Raw genomic sequence first — 23,413 nt, 5'->3', positions numbered from 1 at the left:
AATGGTGAAAATACCTTGAACTAAAATAATATCTGGGTATAATTTTATTTTATAACTAGCAGACCCGGCAAACTTCGTCCCGCCCAAAAATTATTTTTCGTTATCACATCCACGTTTTCTTACTAAGCGCTGTTCATGGGTCCAATCGCAGAATTATTCATTGATTGATCTTCTAATCTACCCTTTAAAATTACCTTTCACTATAAAATTCTAAGTACTTCTACCAAAACTCGACATTATAATATCAGATTATTTTCAGACACAATTCTCGTCCAAGATTTTTCAACTACTTGTAAATAACATGTTCCTCCGTTACGTTACATGCCAAATTTGGTTTTATTTGCTTGATTAATACTCGAGTAATGCAGAAATTTGTGTTTCATTTGTGTGGCAGAACCAGCCCCCCCTTCTTCTTATGAGAAGGCCCTAAAACACCCTAAAACATCCACATGCCAAATTTCATTTCATTTGTTCGATTAATTCTCGAGTAATGCAGAAATTTGTGTTTCATTTGTATGGCAGCCCCCTCTTAGAGAGTGGGGAGGAGTGTCTCAATACAGTAAAACATTTATTGCACCTAAAAACCTCCACATGCCAAATTTGATTTTATTTGCTTGATTAATTCTCGAGTTATGCAGAAATTTGTGTTTCATTTGTATGGCAGCCCCCTCTTAGAAGAGGGGGGGGGGGGGTCTTTGAAGTATCTGACCATCATAGAATCATTTACTGCACCCTTAAACCTTCATATGCTTAATAGGGTTTCATATGCTTGATTAATTCGCGAGTAATGCAGAAGTTTGTGTTTCATTTGTATGACAGCCCACCCTACGAAAGGGGGAGGAGTGTCAAACCACCATAGAAACAAGTTAGGTGTGACGCTAACCACTTGGCCACGGGAGCACTTCAGTTTCACCCATTTTATATAAAATAAATTCACAATGAATAAATATTACCCATCCCTCACCCTTCCTATTGGTGCTCATAGAGTGGTGCAGGGCAAAAGTGTACATTGGCCTTTTTGAAACAAACGAGCATAAAAATTCGGCAACAGTGTATTCGTTTGACACATTATTACATCAGCAGCTCACACATATAAACAAGATACATTTCATGAAAGTGGCAAAAAGTTATGAGGTAAGAAGAGTTTTGCGTTGTTTGATCTAACTTTTTCAATTTTGATGGATTTAGTTATCTAAAATAACTGGGAACTTCGAAACTACATTGTCAAGGAAACTTTCATTCTATAGCAGATAATAGTGCGTATTCGTTCATGTGAAAAAGTTCAAGGATTTTTTTGGAATTTTGTTTTATTGAAAATTGCTTGTTGGTCAAAAGTGCGCAGTGGCTGTGGGGTAATAGCTTGCACCAGCGTTTTGCTCTCAAAAATTATAAAATGTTTTCAACCTTTTTTTCACGGGACTCACAATAAGAAAACTAATTTGAAGGAATGCACGAAATGGACCGACAGAGGCTATCGGATTGTGGCAGACGTCGGTATTTCTGAATCAGCTCTGAGGAGTCTCATATCAATAAGTGATTTATGATTTGAATCTTTTTTTATTGACATTTCTACTCCTGCTGGGATGTGTCAGCGAGCACCTAGGGCGGTTCAGACCAGTATTTACGAGTGAGCAGTCTGAGGATGTGGCGAACCATAGCAGAGCACTAGACAGAGCTTTCTATGATATGACTCTCAAAGCATTACGGCACCTGGCGTTTGATTTTGCGGAAGCCACCAACCTCCAGCACGAATTTAATTAAGTTGCAAGTTGGGCTTCTAGCTTCATGAGGAAACATGGTCTGTCTCTCCGAACCCCACAACAACGCAACGAAGCAACAGCGCAATACGTCGGAATCCTCAGAACGGAAATCCAAGATGAAGCAGAGAAAATAAACAATTGCTTAAAAATAATTCAAAATGAATTTCAAATAAAAAATGTTTTTATTTTCACCACGCATTCAATTGAGTATCGGTTATATTTCGTTCATGTTTATGTTTTCACAATAAACTTCAAATAAAAAAAAGACAGGTGGGAAATGTCGGGGACATAACCAGAGAGACGTAGGACTAAACCAAGACGATTTTATATTGATGGTCAAATTGGATTTTTCAAGATAATGGATCTACTGGCCAAGGCCTTTCATTTGATATCAATATTGATGAGGGGTTCGGAAAAAAAATATATATCGCCATTTTGTTGTGGTGGTCATTTTGGATTTGCATTCCTCATGAAACTGTTTTCTATTAGTCATATCCTTTATTTGTTACCCATATTGGTGCAGTTGTGAGAAAATATGTAATCCGTCATTTTGTGCTGGCGGCCATTTTGAATTTATATTCTTCATCAATACCTGTATTCTACTAGTCAACCCCTTCATTTGATACCCATATTGATCGAGTTTTGAGAAAATCTGTAATCCGCCATTTCGTAGCGGCCGCCATCTTGGATGTTTAAGATAATGAGATACGCAGTTTTATAATGACTACACAGAAAAAGGTGTTTTCCAAATTTCAGATCAATCGGTTAACAGTAAGGGGGTCAAATTTTTATTAATGTGGTACATCGCTATAGACAAACAGGTTACATACTGCACATCCCATAGAAACTCTTGTCTCTTCCTCTTGCGGTATCGCACCGCATACATCGCCTGCAAATGCATCGATAAGAGTTGAGATGAGGAACACTCCTTTCGTCAATAAACCTGGGGTGACATTGCGCATTTCAGACGAGTGATTTTTGTTCGTTTCGACCATTTTGACATGCCTTTGACCAGCTTTGTTCACGAACCCAAAAATTTTAAAATTCTCTACGAGACAAATTTTGCTCTGAATCTAGTACATCAAAAATATGAACTTGAAAAAGATGCATAATACCAAAATCAATTCGAATTGAGTTCGAATTTTCTCGAAACGAGTTACTCGTTTCGAAATGCGCAATGCCACCCCTGGTCTTTTGTTCTTAATCGCGGTTCATAATCTGTTCAAAACTTCACAACAGTACGGTGATGAAACAGGCGTTCGGCGGTCAATGATTCGATAACACTGAAGAAATTCGTGACGCAATTACATCGTACTTCAAAAAGTTGGACGTTCCGCACTTCGCGCTCGGAATAGAAAAATTCGTGCCACGCTATGAAAAATGCCTCGAACGTTACGGCGATTATATGTATATAAAAATAGAAAATAAAACGTAGATTACGAAAATCACCTTGTTTTTTGTCCAAACTTTATTCGCGCGATTTCTGAGGCGCTGAAACATATTTTTTTGAACGACCCTCGTACATTAAATTTCCAGACAACGTGTTGTTTCTTGACAAAATAGAGACAAACAGAGTCAGAAACTCTTACATCTATTTTTGCAACCTGTTGTATTCTTGAAGTGTCAGAACCAGTATTCGTCGATTATTTCGAGCAAAGTACGGTTGCTGTGAATTCCAACAAGGATTATGCGAGCTTCTGCTCGAAATCTTTCTTTAACATGTTCGTCGCCCACTCAGATATGGATGACACTTTTCTCGTTCGAATTGAACAGGATTTCAAAAGAAATTTGATGGAATGGTCACTGTTTATGTTTAAATATAAAACATTAAAAAAATCATCATCATAAAAATATAATGTTTATACTATACTTGTGATACATACATTGTCCTCCTGGTTCTTATGAAACTCATGTGTTTTTGATGCCAATGACGTTAACCTCCATTTTTTTTTTAAATATTGATAAACCATGTAAAACTTGTCTACAAACAGAGTTAGACTGTCATTTAAATTATTGTTGACTAGATTTAACTAGATTTAAGAAACCAACTAATGAATGAGCACATGCGTTACAATTTTTAAGTGATCGACTATACAAAACATTCCACTGAACTTAATAATTGAAATTAAAATTTTCAGATACAAATATTATCGAACACATTCAATACGTTATGAAATGAAAATATTTACTTCAGCGATCAACCTATTTTCAACATCTTCATTTGTAATTCAAACCCAAAGTTGGATATGATTCCACACAGACGGGCAGAATCCCATTTTCGCTTAGGTGGGTTAATATTGAAATCATGTCATTGATTTGCCTGAATCCCGTTAAGTGGTATACTGTTTTTTTCAAGACCTCAAAAAAACAGTTCTTCATCTTGATTGGCAAAAAGTGGTCATAATTATCATTAATAGAAACTTTAAAAAATCATAATATTTTCCATAGTCACAGTTTCAACTTGTTCGCAGTTAGCATATTTTGTCTCCTAACACGTTACTTAACACTAAACATATCACGAGGGGTCAAATGACCCATTTTAAACACTTTGTCAGAATTTTCTTGCAAAGTACATTGTCATTTGCCTACACTACTTTTCTCAAAACATGCATCGAATGTATTTTACAGTGTTTACTTCTCTCTTGTTATTTTTTTCTTTTACTGAGAATAATATGTAATCTACTCTAACATTCGTTCGTGCAAACATTCATATGATATCAAAAAGATTTGTGTATGTGGTTGTAATACAAAACCATTGCATTACACATTTTTGCTATTACTTTATATATGTTGTTGTATTTGTTAACGAATATTGAATGATTAGAATAAATTGTATTGCTGATTATTCAACCGGTAATCATTCCAAGCTACAGTGCTATTTTGACGTAGGACTACGTCTTTCATTTCTATACCGGGGTGTAAAATCAAAGTTTCGAAAACGAAAGCGTTACGCCGGAGACCGAGATTTTGAGCGTCAATAGCTCTTAAACAACTGACCAAAATGGTATGATAAACACTTCATTCGAAAGATAAAATGTCTACGCGTTCTATACTTGTTACTTTTTGATCCAAAAACTTGTTTCAATAGTCTTAAAATTGCTTTCAAAACAGGCTATTGAAATCACCAATCGGTATATAAGCGAGCGCCGCTCGGAAATCCACTCAGTTCTAATTGAACAGCGATTGGAGCATGTTGTCGCTGTTGTGGTGAAGCTCTTCGTTTATCATGAAAGCGCGGATGAACGGTGTCACCAAGAGCCTGTTTGTGCACCTTAGGCCAGACATGAATCCATCAAGAGGAGAGTGATGCCACAAACGGTTCCCCGGGAAGATCTCGAAGCAGCCGCTACACACACACACACATATACGCGCGGAATTCTTTCCGTTTGGATGCCATTCAGCATCGAGAAAGATCCGGAAAATAATCTACCAGTTCCTCTGGGAATTTGAAAATACATTCATGTGAAAGAGTTTATTTGAATGTTTTCTATCCATGTAACACTGTGACCAAATATGTTTCAATCAAGTGGGCTTCCAGTATCGAGGAAAATGTGGAAATATCTAATCGTTACTGAAAATAATCTGCCAGTTCCTCTGGGAATTTAAAAATACATTCATGTGAAAGAGTTTATTTTAATGTTTTCTATCCATGTAACACTGTGATCAAATACATTTGGTTTTGTGATTTTTCAATCAATCGCAATTAACAGGATAGCTTCTGAAGATTATTCTTCCCCATCAGTAGGATATTTCCGTATCCAATATTGTATGCGCCCGCAATCGATTATTGCTCAGTCGCCGAAAGTTCCGAGCTCAGAGAGTTCATTCCCCTCTAGTTTGCCTTCCAAATTGCCATCGTAAACCACGCCTTCTCTCGATTCAATCACGCACAAAAATCATACTTAAGCGATATTCTGGTGGTGAGACGCATTCATTTCTTTGTGTGGACACCGACTGGACAACATCGTTGCTGGACGAGCTGGATGGCGAGGGATCGAGTGCCTTTCTCAAGGCAAGAGGGTGAAGGTGGTAGCGCTGGAGTAGATTAGAGTTTTCAAAGGGCCTTTCTCAAGGCTAGAGACGAATGAACTGCAAAAGTTTAAAGTCTCTATTATTTAGGCGAACCAGCCCAGGAGGCTGAAAGCCTCTCAAAAAAAGAATAAAAAAAAAAGTCTCTATTATACAATACCTTACCTTACCTGAGACGCATTCATTTTTCGTGAGGACATCGACAAGACAACATCGTTGCTGAGGATGCTGGACGGCGAAGGATCGAGATCTGCCCTGAAACGCAAGCAGTTTGTTTGAAACTGTGAGGGAGCACAGAGAAGCCGATCCTTCAGGAGAAGAGAAGGTGACCATCGAAGCAGCCGCTACACACACACATACACGCACGGAATTCTTTCCGTTTGGATGCCATTCAGCATCGAGAAAGATCCGGAAAATAATCTGCCAGTTCCTCTGGGAATTTAAAATTACATTCATGTGAAAGAGTTTATTTTGATGTTTTCTATCCATGTAACACTGTGACCAAATATGTTTCAATCAAGTGCTATTAACAGATGTTTATCGAGTTAGCATTAACCACTGGTGGGCTTCCAGTATCGAGGAAAATGTGCAAATATCTAATCGTTACTGAAAATAATCTGCCAGTTCCTCTGGGAATTTAAAATTACATTCATGTGAAAGAGTTTATTTCAATGTTTTCTATCCATGTAACACTGTGACCAAATACATTTGGTTTTGTGATTTTTCAATCAATCGCAATTAACAGGATAGCGTCTGAAGATTATTCTTCCCCATCAGTAGGATATTTTCGTATCCAATATTGGATGCATAAAACCTTGTACCTCCAACGTAACGCTCTCGTTTTCGAAGTCCCCCAAATATTCATTTATTCATTCATTCAGAATGGATTCAGATTCAACTTCAAACAAAGGATCACTGAATCAACGATAGTCCTACGTCACCATTGCGGTTATACCATAGATATAACCCACTTTCTGTTTTTTGTGTCAAAAATAGTAATTTCATTATTTTGCTAATAATTGTTACCCCAAAATGTAGAAATACAAAGGAGAAAAATGGTATGCCACGTTTCTCAACAAAACTATAAAAATCGAGTCATTGTTCACTAACTATTTATAAAGGGTCACTTGACCCGCTGTTGTAGGAATAGGTATACATAAAACTCGGTATGTTTAGTGTTAATATTAACTTGATTAGCTATCATCTCCTGGTACTCACCACAGTCACAGCTTTTCACGTGATTAGAAACGTCCGGTACATCTTCATCCAGGGAGAATGCCGCTGATTCAATGCCAAATATTGCATCAAACAGAAATCGGCCTCCTCGGTAATCCAGGTCACTCTGGTTATTCCACGCTGCCGCTGCATTGCACTTCCTAACTACCACCAAAAGCAGCGCAACGAGCGTAGTTACTATCACAGACAAATTGCACTTCATTCTCTCAGCGTTTTTGCGCTTTTTCTAGGGTTCCTAATTAACTTATCCACTTTTTACCTAACTATACTAGTCTTGAACTTCGCTGCACTCGAACTTCCGATTTATGGAAACACGATCACGTTGCGATGTTTGTTTTGTGTTTGCGTTTCTCCACTTATTAATTCCAATGTTTTTCTGGTCTTGTGCGTTCAAGCTTCGGTATTCTTTCTGCTTCACTTTCTTCTCATCCGCCGGCCTTCGAAGAGCCCCGCAACATTATCCAACATTAATCGTTCGGTTCGAGTTTTATGCGCACCATCTGGTTTCGATTTAAGCTTGATTACGTTTTGTTTACTTGTTCGGAAACTCTTTCACTTTCGTTGTCGGTGGCATCCGTCGTCGCGAATGCTACCGACGAAGGTCTTGTGAGGTGAAATGGTTGGAATGAGCAACACGGATTGAGGAACTTGTTTGTTTCACGATATGCCTCAGCGGTCTGCAAAGCACTGGACATGACTCGCAGCGACAGCAGCCGCATCAGCGTTAAGCGTGTCGACTGCCGGCGGATGGTTTGGTGGGAGATGGAAACACAACACCCCCACCGTAGACCATGCTACGATGGCACGCTTCAGACCAGCTGTTGGGTGATATAATTGAAGAACTTGGACTTTGAAAATAGCAAATTGAATGCGGTAATTTCCTAACCATCCACGCCGCTTTCCGGTATACACGCCAAGGAAAGCTGAGGGGAAGTGGGTAATCTGCTTGTGTGGTTTGTCCGTGGGTCAGGTTATACCTGTTTTTGCTTTCTTTTACGGCAGCTCAAGATAGGCTGGCAGATGACATTATCATATCGCTTTTTTACAATGTATTGTAGATGTGTATGCAGCACTGGTCTGAATCCATAAATATGCAACATCATTTTTTAGACCAACTCAGACTACACGCCAAAATTTACTACTCGAAAGCAACCAACCTTCACTGTAGCGTGGCGGAGAATTACGAGTAATAAAGTATCATTTCTTATGACTCCGCTTACAGTTTATGGCAAATAAAGAGCGAAGTGCGTATACGAAGATTGCAGGAAATGTGAGCTATGTGTTGGAATTATGTGTTTTAATCAAAATAAATTTGTGCACTGTACTTCAAGATTGTTCTATTTCAAATTCTAATTCTAATTCAAAGTAGATTTCCCACTAGAGACATAAAATGAATTTGAGCGGGAAACCTAATTCGTCTGTATTCGATGAACTTGATATTGTTTCGACGGAACCGTTTACATTATATTTTTCATAAAAATATGTAAGCAGTATTTTTAAAAAGCATTTTTGAATATTTTTTTTTAAAAAACTACCGTTCACGGACAATATGAAAAAAGTGTTAACAAAACAACAAAAAAATCGCTTATATCAACGACATAATACAATTAATACTTAACCCTTAGCGAACGAAGGCCGCCATACTCGCGACATTGCAAATATTCTTGAAAAATCGAAGGCAGCCATACATGCGGCATTCCGTTATATTTCAGGAATTCTATCAGGTTATGCCTTTTTATGCATGCAACGTTATCTGGAGCAAATAAATACATTACATACACACACCTATTCCTTTATTTCAACTGTGTCATTAAAAATATTCGTTATAGAGAAAAAAATAATGTATTAGAATGAAAAAAAAAACATTTATATTTGCAAGTCATTCGTGTGTTTGATGATGCTTATACATAGTTTTTTTCTGAATCTAGATTACATACCATCATTTATTAAAATTTTCGAGCTGTCGCCACGATGTTTGACCAAATCTTTTGATCTCAAAATAGCGTTCATCGTATCGTTGCTGAGCCGATTTCGTAACTTGTTTTGGTTCTGATTATATTCAGAAAAAAACGCTCGACAGTTGCCGAGGAGTGAGGCATAGTGAGAGCGTTACAAACAAGGCATCGAAGCACCGAAACAGCGAGCGAACCGTTAATTCTTTTCAGGCATCGAATTTTTGTCCACCAACTCTGCAGATGCTCGTTTTCAAAAGCTGTGATTTCCTTACGGAGTAATTTTATCTTTAGGATACGGAATTAATTCTCCACATCTTGTACATTCCCATTGTAGAATCCTGGAAACGTTAGAAAACACCAAGTTAGCACCAAGCGATACAGCGGCGCAAAAGTCTTCATGTACCTCAATGTTGCTTTGTTCAAATGTAAGAAATTTCATGCGTGGAAAAAAATCTGTGCCAATCTGTACTTTTTGACGGAAATCTGTACTCTGTACCGTACATAATCTGTACCAAAAATAACGGAAAAATATGTATCATTCCAGATAAATCTGTACGTGTAGCAACATTGATTGTAGCCGAATGGTGCGCCAAGAATTGTATGGTTATCAATAAACTAAAATACTCCACGATAACCTTCTCTAGGAAAAAGAACCGATAACGTTCGAATATGTTCTCTCTGGTGTCCCCATTCCACGAGTTATGGAGGTCAAAGATCTTGGAGTTATACTGGATTCGAGACTATTGTACAGAGAACATGCATCGTGTGTTGTAGATTAAGCATCTAGAAACTTGGGATTTATTATGCGTGTTTCAAAAACCTTCACGGACGTGTATTGTCTCAAGTCTCTGAATTGCGCTCTAGTTCGGCCCATTCTGGAATACTGCAGTATCGTTTGGAATCCGCACTATCAAACTGGCATCACGAGAATCGAGTCCGTTCAGAAAAGAAAATTCTGTACGCACTTCGCCTTCTTCCGTGGCGCAATCCTCATCAGCTTCCTAGGTACGAAAACCGATGCTTGTTGATCCATCTGGATTCACTGCACTGCAGAAGAACGCTAGCTAAGTCATTGTTTGTAGCGGATACACTTAGGGTAACACGGGGTGATTTGGTCATATGGGGTGTGTAGCATTAGTAGTCACCCTGTTGCAGCGCTTAACGCTGACAACCACACATATTCCAAGACGCAACACAACAAGCGCTCTCTCATGCAACATCCTCACCGTGGTAGCGCGAGCACAACGACATGTTTACATGAAAGTGTTGGTATGAGACGGCTAGGCCAAAACCAATACAACAACACAATCGGAAATTTTCCATGCATGCTTCGAGTTATAAGGAGCAATATGATTAGTTGAAGTACCGCCAGAAAGACAAGACGTCTTTTATTTTGCTGCTGTTTTGAGAACAAAAGGAGAACCGTCATTGAATCGGTTTTGGATTGCTGCTGTTGAAGGATTAATTGCTGCTGCTGTTGGTGCATTTGGTGGTTTTGCGGATAACGGATTTGGAGATTGCGACTGTTGGATTGGCTGCTGCTGCGGTTCGCGAAATTAGCCGTGCGTTGAAGTGTTCGACGGCCATTAGTTCGCGGTCTGGAAGCACAGGTTGGTAGGGGCAATTTACCGCCATAGCATGGCGGAAGTGGTTGAAAAAAAAAGAAATCAAAAGCATTGTTCAGTGTGATGGTTGAGAGAAGAGAAGAAGTATAGCAAACGTGTGTTTCGGAATCAATTGGTTGCTAGTGCGGTTGCGGTGGTTGCACACGAGGCCGAGAAGAGCAAAAAGCCCAGAATACGGCAAAGTGGTGCGGTTCATAAAACGTGGTATTGTAAACCAAAGGGGTGCGGTTCACAAAAACGTGGTGGTGTAGACCAAAGTGGGGTGATCGAGAGCAGCCTACGCATTGCGGTTGCAGTTCTCGGCACAGCCGAGGAAGCCAGCAGAAAACCGCGCAGGGTTCCGCAAATAACCCCGCGGTGTTGCACGAGGCCAGAGGAATAGAACGAGTAAAGAAAAGGTTTCCGGTTACCGGATGGAAACGTAACAAAGTAACAAAGGACGCCGCCACAACCAATCAGGAAGCTCCAGCATGAACAAAAGGTGAGTGCATGTAGAAGGGTGTGTATACGTATTGGTGCCGGAGTATGTGTGCATCCATATTGGTGTGGGAACGATTTTAGCATGATGGCGATTTGATATACAGCTCCGAGTGTAGAAAACGCAACGGAAACGGTAGAAGAGAAACAAGTTCCCGTTACAGGTGATTTGGACCATCCCTTTATCTCAAAAATTGCGGCTCAACTTAGATTTTTTATAATGTCATTTTCTTCTATTGTTGAACCGTATGTACCTAAAGTGAAAAAAAACTTTGGTAAAACTTCACAAGTAGAGGGAAACGGTAGCATAAACACAGCAAGCACTTTGATCGTCAAAAAGACGGGTGGGTAATGTCGGGGACATAACCGGAGTGACGTAGGACTATACAAAGGGGACAGCTTTTGTTAAATATATATTTTAAATATATTGTTTTACTTTGAATTCGTGAATACCTACCTGTCTACCTGAAAAATGGATTAGTTTACTGTTTACTCTTTATGAATATGTTGATGGTTCTGAAAAGAACCTTTGGTGTTGTGTTTTTGTTATCACTCGATATTCCCATCTTGTTCGGTTAAACCTTCCTGTTTAGCTATTGCGTTTGCCACTCGCCACAGCTTTCACAGTTGGAAAATTTCTTCCCATCCAGCTTGTGACATGTTGTTCAGTAAATTACATTTAATGCGACGTGCCGGAGAAACACTTTGCCACTCACTGAAACTAATTGTTGCCTTGATGAGCGCCGAACCGCTCTGCTCTGTTCTTGATGCGGGTTTTCTGATTGTCGTGAGCAGCTTTGCAAGCCAACTCGAGCACTCCGACGGCCGAAACTCTATAATCGCTGTTAGGTATACTGGTGCTCCGGCACCAATCCGTTCGGCCTAGTTACCCTTGCGGAGCAATCAGTGAATGTGACCAACAGGGAACTGGAGACCTGCACGGTTCGAGTGAGACTTTGCCTTTCCCTTAACTTGTCCTCCTTTGTTACGTCCACGATGCCGATGCCGTACAACCACACGGGTTTACGGTTTGAAAGAAAATAAGATATTTTTTTGGGGTCCGCGTGTTTTATACTCTAGCGGTACACACTCACAGGATAGAGACAAATCGGCAGACTCAGCCAAAGGGGCGAGTCCAACGAGACGAACGAATGAGCGTTAAAAGGGAGCGATGGCAAAAAAATACAATAGAGGCGAATGAACTGCAAAGTTTAAAGCCTCTTAAAAACAAAGAAAGAAGAAGAAAAATACAATCATTACGATTTGTTCGCTCGTTGGATTCACATGCAGGCTAAAAAGGGTCCTTTTCAGGATCACAAAATTATCTTCAATCTAAAGAGTTTATTGTTTTGTTATCACTCGATATCCCCATCTTGTTCGGCTAAACCTTTCTGTTTAGCGATTGCATTTGCCACTCGCCACAGCTTTCACAGTTGGAAAATTTCTTCCCATCCAGCTTGTGACATATTTTACAGTAAATTACATTCAATGGCACGTCGCATTACCACCACTCAGTATCGGATTGGAGGTAATTTTAACCTGTAATTGAACATTTGCGATGACAGTGGTACAGTGTCGACTTTCAATGTGGGGTCATAATTTGGATCTCTATGTTTACAAAAATGTCCAACTAAATAAGTCCGTCCAATTAGCTAAATGTCGAACTAATTGTAAATTACTGTACTTTCAATCTGGAAACAATTTAAGAATTGGTGAAAATTGAATAATCAGGAAAGTCCCCAACTATCAATAAGCTCAGAACAACTGCCAAATTCACATACTCATCAGATCCTGGGAAACAAATTATGAAAAAATCAATTTGTGTTTTATTATTATTTTGGATAATGTTTTAGAAAGCATTGAACTGTATCTCCTAAACTCTTTTTTGGAAGGTTTAATGGCCCTGAAAAGCGCCTTGTTTTATGGAATGGCTCCAATTTAGAAAACTTAGTACTCGTGGTTTTGAAAAAAAACCATTTCGAACGCCCTCGATGCCGCCTTGTTCTGGATTTGCCACCAAAGCAGTTTGTATAAAGAACAAACTTTTTTCTTCTGCTACCTGATGCCGTTTTGCGATTGCGTTTGCCACTCGCCACTCGCTGCAACTGCCTGTTGTTGTCTTGATGTGTTCTGTTCTGAATGCGGTTTTTCTTATCGTCGCGAGCAGCTCTACCAGCCAACTCGATCACTTCGGCGGCCGAAACTATATAACGCCGGCTAGGTGGACTGGTGCACTGGTACTAACGCACTCGGCCTAGCTACCCTTGCGAGGAACTCCAGATCAACACGGTTCGAGCGGGATTTTGCCTTTCCCTTCACTTTTCTGCTTGGGTTGGTTTGTTGATGTGTTGTGATGCGAACCGATGTGGTGTACGGTTTGAATGAGAATGATCGTTACGGCAGCGGAGCGGGGATTTTTAAGCTGACTGGCTGGCTCGAGAATTACGCATGTGTGAGACTGCGACCAATGTTTCGTTCATTTTTTTCTTTTTCCTTTCCAATCGTGCTTCATTCTATTTCGCTGCTGCTCTGGTTGCCCGTTTTGGTCGGTACGATTTGAGGAGCACAAAATGGACCAATCAAAAATGGGCACATAGTGCATTTTGACAAGGCTTGATATTTCACAATTATTTAATTATTTATCTCAAGAAAAATGAAATGTTATTCGTTATGATAGATGCGTAGATATATTTCCTATCAATTGATGCAAAAACCTTTGCGATCTATTGAGAAATGCTCTAGTTATAAGCGTTCCAAATCTTGCATTTTTTCCTACTTGTTCAGTGCCTGGATTTCCATTTCACACCCCTATATCTTCCGGTTAGACGTAGTCCTACGTCAAAAATGTGAGTTTTCCGATAGTGGTTTTAAGATTTTTCCTGCTAATTAAACAAACGTTTCGTGTATTGTGCAGTAAAGTTCTGTTCGCCTACAGAAGAGGAACAATTTGATGTAGCGAAACTGTAAGTTTGATAACAATAAATGAAATTAATTGCATTTAAATTTTTGCGTGTTGTGTGGGGTGACATGGACATGTTTCTGTGGGGTGAATTGGTCCTACAGGTTTGAGACTTTTCTTTGGTCTAATTGATTCCAGATGCCGCTGAATTACAAAAAGAGGATGGACAGACAACGTTGGAAGAAGGAGGAGCTTGAAAGAGCAACTCATGCCATCGAGAACGGATTTTCTTTGACCAAGCATCTAAAGTGTTTGAAAATGCTCGACCAACAGTGAAAAGATTCATGCAGAATTCGAGATGGTGTCAATCCAACTTTTCTGGTCTGGAATCTGGCCAAGACACCTGGTATCGATCCCAAAACATTGTTTCTGATTGTAACATTATCCCAAAATACTTTACATAAACATAAGTATGTTTTTTTCGATGAAACACACACTGGACCAAATCACCCCGCATCAAATTTTAGTGTCCAAAAATCATCTCTTTTATTTTATGATATATTTGGTAGATTGAAGCTTCATATAATGATTAAACATTATTTATTGAGAGAAAACGAGTGTAGCTCAGTATACAATGTGACAATTTTTATTTAGACCGTATAGGTTTGGAAATATTAGGCGATTTGCTTAGGTGGTCCAAATTCCCCCCCCCCCCCCCTTTATCCTACTGCTTGCGTCGATTCTCTAGAAATTTTAAGCCACCTGAATCTAAACGTACCACCTCGACGGTTGCGGAGAGTTCATTTTCTGAGGACCGTCAAACGGGTTGTAACGAACAAAAAATAAAATTAGTTCTCCTATCATAAGCTCAACTGTTCAACTGTCTGGCTGAAAATTAATAATGAATATATGAAACATAATAGGGTGGAATGGAAGCCGAAGTTTATGTGGATCGGTAAACAAAAAAACCGTCATTGATTACATTGGATAAGAAGAATAAACAAGAAATGTTGAAAAGACTAACGATTTCTTGGTATTTTGAGGCTTAAGTTAGTTTAAGTAGTAATGTCATTGAGATGGAGATCATCTGTTGGCAAATACAAAGAAATAAATAAATACAATGAAATCATAAATCTGCTTCATTTTTATTGGATAACTATGGTATTGTAAGTCATCAAGAGTGGTAGTTTTTTGTTAGTGAAATAATGTTCGTTTGCAGACTATATTTCACGTCACACACACTGACGCTGTGACAATACCTTGGTATAGCTGGTATAGCTGAAATAATGATTTTGCTATTGCAGCTATCACACTAACCTACTCCACCATCTACATCACCCTTATTCCTACAAATAGACTGGATGTCCAATTTGTTTGATAGAACGAATTATTGCACACAATCTTGTTTTACATAGGGGAACTGTGGGGAATATGGTCACGTGGGATAAAGTGGTCACCTGTTTGTTTGGTAGTATAACTATTGACTATTGACACCGTATTGATAGTCATCTTATGTTTGAAGAATTTCATGACTTTTGAGTCACCCTGTACTACAGTGGAGCTGTTGCATGTCAAAATATAAATAAAAACAATAAACGCTCTCTCGGTAGCCATTCGGCCGTAGTTTTGTGCGTTTTGATCTTAAGGAATTTCTAGTGAAATTTAATTTATTTGACCTGATATATTGGACAAATCAACAGTTTGGACGACTGTTCACATATTCTTTATTTTATTTTATTTTATTTTACAAACATCAACAGGCTTATCATGTTTGCCCTAATGACCGAGAATTAATGATTAAATAATAAAACTATAGAACTAAATATTAAACCTAAAACAATTATAACTACTTAAGAATAGCAGAATAGAGCGCTTTGAGGGACGAACGGGAAAGGTGATAATCAAAAGACGAACTACAAAGATTGAACACACGACACATACTGGTTACGGGTTCATTGTAGCCGTAATTTGTTCGAGATGGTGGAAGGTACAAGTAGTTACGGGTACGCAAATTGCGACGACTAATGTTAAAATTAATTAAGTATAGCAATTCGGGGCAATCGATATTTGATAAAATAATATCAGATACAAAAAGCGCTTTGGTAACATTCCTTCAAGAGCCCAATGAATCCAATCCTATGAGACTACAGCGATCCTCGTAGCTGGGCAGATTAAATGGGTCATTCCATGGCAGATTACGCAAGGAAAATCGAACAAATTTTCGCTGAATCGACTCAATACGTTGTACACTATTTTGGTAATATGGTGACCATACAACGCAAGCATATTCTAGAACGGATCGAACCAATGCACAATATAGGGCCTTGATGCAATGTACATCTGTGAATTGCTTCGTGACACGGAAAATAAAGCCGAGGACTTTGGATGCTTTAGAAGTAATGTAAGCTATATGATCACAAAAGGTTAGTTTAGAGTCTAACATAACTCCAAGGTCTTTAATAATGTCCACACGGTTCAAAATTTCACCGTGCAGTCTATATTCAAAGCAAATCAATGTGCGCCTGCTACCACTTTACGACGTCGTCCTCCATCACTTTGGTGGGACAAGGAGTGTTCAAAGGTCTACCTTGAAAAATCATCCGCTTTCAAAAAATTCCGGAAAACTGGACTAGTGGAATGGTTTCGAAAGCACCAAGCTCTAGAAGCCAAACTAAAAGGTCTGATTAAAGCAAAAAAGCGTGGATATTGGCGAAAGTTCGTCAATGGTTTGTCAAGGGAGACCGCTATGAGCACTCTTTGGAATACGGCTAGGAGAATGCGTGGCTGGAACCATACAAATGAAAGTGAGGAATACTCTGACCGTTGGATTTTCAAATTTGCAAGAAAGGTTTGTCCCGATTCCGTTCCTGCACAAAGCGTCGTACGCGACATTCCGCTCCAATGCGGCTATGAGAATTTTTCGATGGTGGAATTCTCAATTACCCTCCTCTCATGTAACAATTCAGCTCCGGGGTCGGACAAGATTAAATTCAACTTGTTGAAGAATCTTCCCGACTTGGCAAAACAGCGTTTGCTGAACTTGTTCAACAAGTTTCTGGAGCTGAATATTGTCCCGCATGACTGGAGACAAGTGAGAGTGATAGCCATACGGAAACCCAACAAGCCGGCTTGCGATCACAACTCGTATAGGCCGATTGCAATGTTATCCTGTATTCGTAAATTGTTAGAGAAAATGATTCTACTTCGTTTGGACAAGTGGGTTGAAGCAAACAATTTGCTGTCAAATACGCAGTTTGGCTTCCGCCGAGGTAAAGGGACAAATGATTGTCTCGCGTTGCTATCTTCTGAAATCCAAATCGCATTTGCTCGCAAAGAACAAATGGCTTCCGTTTTTCTCGATATCAAAGGGGTATTTGATTCAGTTTCCATGGAAATTCTCTCAGAGAAACTTCATAATCGTGGACTTTCACCAATTCTGAATAATTTCCTGTACAATTTACTGTCAGAAAAGCACATGTTTTTCAATAATGGCAGCTTGAAATCTTCTCGATACAGTTTTATGGGCCTACCACAAGGCTCCTGCCTAAGCCCCCTCTTGTACAGTTTTTACGTCAATGATAATGATGATTGTCTAACTAGAGACTGCACGCTGAGACAACTTGCAGACGATAGAGTTATTTCCATCACGGGTACTAATCCCGCCGTTCTGCAAAAATCCTTGCAAGATACCCTGAACAATCTGTTCACGTGGGCGCTCAAGCTCAAGCTCTACGGAGAAAACCGAAATGGTCGTTTGTTCTAGGAAGCACGAACCCGCCCAATTCCAGCTTTACCTATCCTGCAAAACGATCAAGCACTCGATGTTTTTCAAATACCTTGGAGTATATTTTGACTCTAAATGTACCTGGGGAATACACATTGCGTATTTGAAACAGAAATGCCAGCAAAGAATCAATTTTCTTCAAACAATAACCGGAACATGGTGGGGAGCCCATCCAGGAGACCTCATTCAGTTATAAAAAACAACGATATTATCAGTGTTAGAATATGGCAGTTTTTGCTTCCGATCAGCTGCCAGGATATTCTCAAGCTGGAGAGAATACAATATCGTTGCTTGCGTATAGCAATGGGGTGTTTGCATTCGACACATACGATGAGTCTCGAAGTTTTGGCAGGAGTACCCCCGCTTACTCTTCGGTTCACAGAATTATCCTACAGATTTCTCATCCGTTGCAAGATCATGAATCCATTGGTGATTGATAACTTCGAAAATCTACTCCAACTGATTCCTCAGTCAAATTTTATGTCTTTATACCATGAGTACCTTACCCACGACGTGCACCCTTCACCAGGCATCTCCAACCAAGTTTGCTTCCCATACTTTTGCAATTCCTCTGTCATTTTTGATCTGTCCATGCGACAAAAAATCCATGGAATCCCAGATCATCTACGCTCAGATTCTATTCCGCCGATATTTTCGGCAGAATATGGGGGCATAGTTAGATCTGATAAAATGTTCTTTACTGACGGTTCATTCATAAACGGGTCCACTGGCTTTGGCATCTTCAATGAAAATTCCAGTGCCTCTTTCAAACTCAAAGATCCTTGTTCCGTGTATGTCGCTGAACTGGGTGCGATATACTACGCACTGTGGATCATTGAAACGTTGCCCATCGACCACTATTTTATTTTTTCAGACAGTCTCAGCTCATTAGAGGCAATCCGCTCAATGAAGGTTGATAAACGCTCATCTTATTTCCTAACAAGAATAAGACAACTATTGAGTGTTTTGGTCGAAAAATTATTCACGATTACCTTAGCATGGGTTCCCTCTCATTGCTCGATTCCGGGGAATGAGAAAGCGGACTCGCTAGCTAAGGTGGGCGCTTTAGAAGGCACTCTTTTTGAAAGGCAAATTGCTTATAATGAATTTTTCCACATTCCTCGTCAGTATACGCTCGTAAGTTGGCAGCGCATGTGGAGTGGAGATGAGTTCGGTCGTTGGTTACACACGATTATCCCTAAGGTCTCGACGAGGGCATGGTTCAAGGGATTGAATGTAGGTCGTGATTTCATTCGCGTGATATCTCGGCTTATGTCCAATCACTACAACCTAAACGCGCATCTCTATCGCATTGGGCTCACAGCAAACAATCTTTGTGATTGTGGCGATGGCTACCACGACATCGAGCATGTTGTCTGGTCGTGTATCCAGTTCCATGCTGCTCGCTCTCAGCTCTCTAGAGCACTAAGAGCACAAGGCAGACAATCGGATATCCCCGTCCAGGATATCTTAGATAGCCGTGATCCTGATCTTCTGCTTCATCTATACCTGTTCCTCAGAAACGCCGATGTCAACGTTTAATGATGTTTCCTTCGTTGTTTCCCCGTTTCATATCCCTCCTATCCGATCGATAAACTTTTACTTAGTCGCGGCAATACATACACACACTCTTTACAGATACACGGGCCAAAGGTTGTGCAGTCCACTGATCATTCAACAAGAGCCAAAGGTTGTACCGCTCATGACAACTCTACACGAACTGATGATTGCGCCGGCTAGTGACCATTCTATCCTGGATTCCTCGAGTCGAGAAAGACGCACCACGCTAGATATGAGGTACAGACTAGGGGGGCGTTGCTGATTAATGGTCAGCTGCATCCCAATAGGAAGTATCCCGTGTCGGGCACACGTACAGAGCATTGGAGACAGCAACATCCCAATTACGAAAACACTTGTAATACTAACCTCGAGCCAACCGCGAGTAATCGGTTACATATTACTAACATAGATAATAAGAAAAATTGTATTGAACTCCCGGTCCCATGAGGCTAACGCCATATGAGCCTTTATAAAAATATATATTTTGGAAAAAAAAATGTGCGCTTTCGAGAAAACGAAATAACCGAACATTTGGATGGATTTAAAATCATTCTATTCGTTGCGCACCATTCAGCAAAAATATTCAGCTGCTCTTGCAGAAACTCCGCATCTCCAGTGGAATTCACACGGAAAAACAACTTGAAGTCATCGGCGTAGGAGAGCTTCAGGCACTTCAGACGAAAATTAATGTCATTAAGGTATAGCAGAAAAATATATGGGCCGAGGTAGCTCCCTTGCGGAACACCAGACGTTACACGAAAAGGAAAAGATATAGTGTCTCCAATTTTCACCGACATAATACGATCAGTGAGATAAGACCGTAGCCAGAACAAGAAGGGACCTTTGAAACCAAGACGTTGAAGCTTAGCTACAGCGATGTTGTGGTTGATTTTGTCGAATGCTGCGGAGAAATCGGTATATACCGCATCGATTTGCTGTCGCAGTTCAAGTGAACGAGCGATGTATGATGTGTACAGAAGAAGATTCGTGGAAGTCGACCGTTTAGACACGAAACCATGTTGTTCCTCGACGATGTAATTGTTGCAAGCATGGGTGATAAAATCCAATACGATGATTTCGAATAGCTTGGTGATGGCACAAAGGCACGCGATTCCTCTATAATTAGTTACATCCTTCCTAGAGCCTTTTTTGAAGACAGGGAAAACAAAAGAATTTTTCCAAGCAGTCGGGAAAGTCCCACTCAGGATGGAGCGGTGGAACAAAATACTCAACGGTAGCGAGAGGCTACTGGAACACATCTTCAGTACGATAGATGGAATGCTGTCGGGTCCAACATTCGTAGATTTCTTCAATCTAGAGCAGGCATCTTGTACAACATTACGATTAATCCTAGGGCAGGCTCCGACCGATGACAGGCTGGGTACATTTTTAACGGTTGCAGAGACTTGATCACTATCAAGACTTTCACTGACAAAAACACCACTGAACCCACTTGGGTGAGCACGCAGATTCGTTTGAATGCCATTTAAATAGTCGGCGTGTGAAACTTTGTTCAGGCGTTTGTAGGTTCTGTTCACAAAAGAATACTGACTTCTCCAAAAATCATTGCGACACTTAGCAAATTTTCGAAGGTATGATCTTTTCTGTGACTTCAAGCGTTTGAGATTAGCATTTGTCCACGGAGTGTTGAGCGACTTCTTAGCCTTCTTCTTGGGAACAAACTGTTCAATCGCGTAAAGTAAAACATTGGACATTGATAACGTGGCGTTGTCTATATCCTGGTTCTCCAAAATATCATTCCAGTTGATACCAAGAAAAAAACGGTTCATTGACGAGTAATCAGCTTTTCGATAATTGTAATAAGTTGATTCAGCAGTGTTGGCGAAGACGAGCGGTGGCGAAATAGATATAGATATCAGAAGTGGGGGATGATGTCGACATAATTTCACCAGAGGAGCGGGTGCTTCAATGACTACCGTGTTGTGAGCGAGTTCTGAACTGATGAAACACAAATCAAGAATGTGGTTGTTGTTATTGAAGATATGATTCTTCTGACATAAACCGGCCGTGCTGACACTATCAAGAAGCCGTTCCGACAAACGATTCAGAGTAGAATGTGAATGAACTGGATACAAGTAATCCGAGGCGCTCTGTGTCCAATCGATACCGGGTAAATTAATTTCTAGGCTAATTCTAGGGGAGGTAAACAGATATTTTGTTCAATGTCTGTGATTATTTCGCATTTCGTTGTATGGGGGGCAAAGTGGTCAGTGGAATATTACTACTGACAATGTTCTGTTTTCAAAAACTGATATACCTGATATGATATCACCTTCTGCTCCCTCCCTTTTGTGATTTTGACCCAGAAAAAAATGCCACCCCAACCTAAACCAAGCCTCATTTTTAAAAACGTTATGTGTTTCCTACTACGTTTTTGTATGTATGAGAACATTTCATTTACGACTCTAGGTGAATAGGCCTATCTCATTTCATACATGTACTTACTATTTCAATAATGATTTAAACAAATTTAAACAAGAAAACACGCATAAATCTGTATCCTCTTGCGTGATATGTGCGAGTGACCACTTTGCCCCCCACAGGTGACCACTTTACCTCCTCACTAAAAAAATGTTCGATTTTTAAACCTTTTTTATAATAATGAAAAATGTACTATTTTTAATTTGTATAATAAAAACCCGGTTACTACCTTGAACTACAACAAGTTGAGTTGTTCGAAGAACGGGAATTTTAGTGGTATTTGGGCACAGGGAATGGGCATGTTCCTTAGGGTGACCACATTCCCCCCAGTTCCCCTACAACATTCACGGGAGTCAATTTGAAAGAAAGAATACATAATACATGATTTGCCTTTGCATTCGCTCGCAAAAATACATCTTTTATTCGTTAATTTGTTCACTTGCTTAACTATTCCCAATGTTGATATTTCAGGTGAAAAAAATTGCTGGCTAAATTTGCCGTCTAATGGTATATATCATAACATATATCGTAAGAACGATTCTGCGTAATATGCATTTGAAATATCTTAATTTTTCGTTACAGTTTTCGTATAGTGACCCCCCTATATGAAGATCAAAGACGTAGTCCTACGTCAAAATGGCTTCGTTCTAAGTGAACTTCACTTATAGCGAAGAAATATAAAAATAGTGAGTCTTCAATCAAAATTATCAAAAATTCATGATTTTTATTTCATTGTATGGGAGGGTGGGTCTAGTTGGTCATAGGGTAAGTTGTTCAGCGACGATATCTTGCAACCTGAGCATCCAAAAATTAGCGATCTATGGTTGAAAAAAAAGCGAATTACTCATGCAATAAAATAAGCAAATTGCAAAAACTTCTTATTAATTAGGTTGAAAAATACGAACATGGTGCCGATTTTTCCAAAAATCATTCACTGTTGGCGCATTATAAAATTTGTTCTGAAAATGGTTAATAATCATGAAAAAAATCGGTTATAACGTAGAACAAAGGTTTATTGTATGTATTAGTTTTAAATGCTAAGGGAAATCGCTTTTAAAATTAATTTTATTGAATGTTCATGAATATTCTTTTCCATATATAGAGGGGCTAGTTGGTCACACAACAGTAGGGCTAGTTGGGCATACGAATAGCACTATTGTAGAAATTGCTTGTTTGAAAGCAACGCATATAAAATTTTCAGGTATACCGCGTTTCATTACGCAAGCTATAAACCAATATGGAAAGCATTTGTTTTAATGCACAAAGCCCTTGTCATGTTGTCATACTTGTCATATTTGAATTGTTTTTCTGTAAAATTTTCATTAAATATAATATACGCTAACATTGAAAATCAGAACTCATAACAATGCATTAATTGGTTTTTTTTTAATTGAGAGTAATGTAGCATACCTGGAGGTTATTTCAACATACTTTGGGGTGAACGATACAAATGACAAAACAAATGCCAGCAATAAACCGCAGCAAATTCCGAAGTCTGATGACGCCTCACAGAAGCGAGACGAAATGGCTGGAAAAGATTGCCTGACTAATTTCCAACAACGGCTATCGATTAAAAATCCGGAAGCTACCATTCTAAGCCGAGCAAGCTTTTGAAGACTTATGTAGTTTTCAGATAGAAAAAGATG

The 23,413-nt window shown here is 39.5% G+C and overlaps 1 protein-coding gene across 1 annotated transcript in view; it reads right to left on the bottom strand.

Annotated features, from left to right (window-relative positions):
- LOC129761085 (uncharacterized) overlaps positions 1-23,413 on the bottom strand; it is a 149,992-nt gene that overhangs the window by 44,890 nt on the left and 81,689 nt on the right. The window contains exons 15-16 of the mRNA XM_055758788.1: positions 20,249-21,479; positions 7,008-7,251 (exon numbers count right to left, since the gene is read on the bottom strand). Of these exons, the coding sequence (XP_055614763.1) occupies positions 7,008-7,251; positions 20,249-21,479 (1,475 nt within the window). The remainder of the gene's footprint in view (positions 1-7,007; positions 7,252-20,248; positions 21,480-23,413) is intronic.

The sequence above is a fragment of the Toxorhynchites rutilus genome, chromosome 1 (genome assembly GCF_029784135.1).
Source record: "Toxorhynchites rutilus septentrionalis strain SRP chromosome 1, ASM2978413v1, whole genome shotgun sequence".
Lineage (NCBI taxonomy): Eukaryota > Metazoa > Arthropoda > Insecta > Diptera > Culicidae > Toxorhynchites > Toxorhynchites rutilus.
Note: the sequence above shows the minus strand (reverse complement) of the source record. Positions and strands in the feature narration are given on the sequence as shown.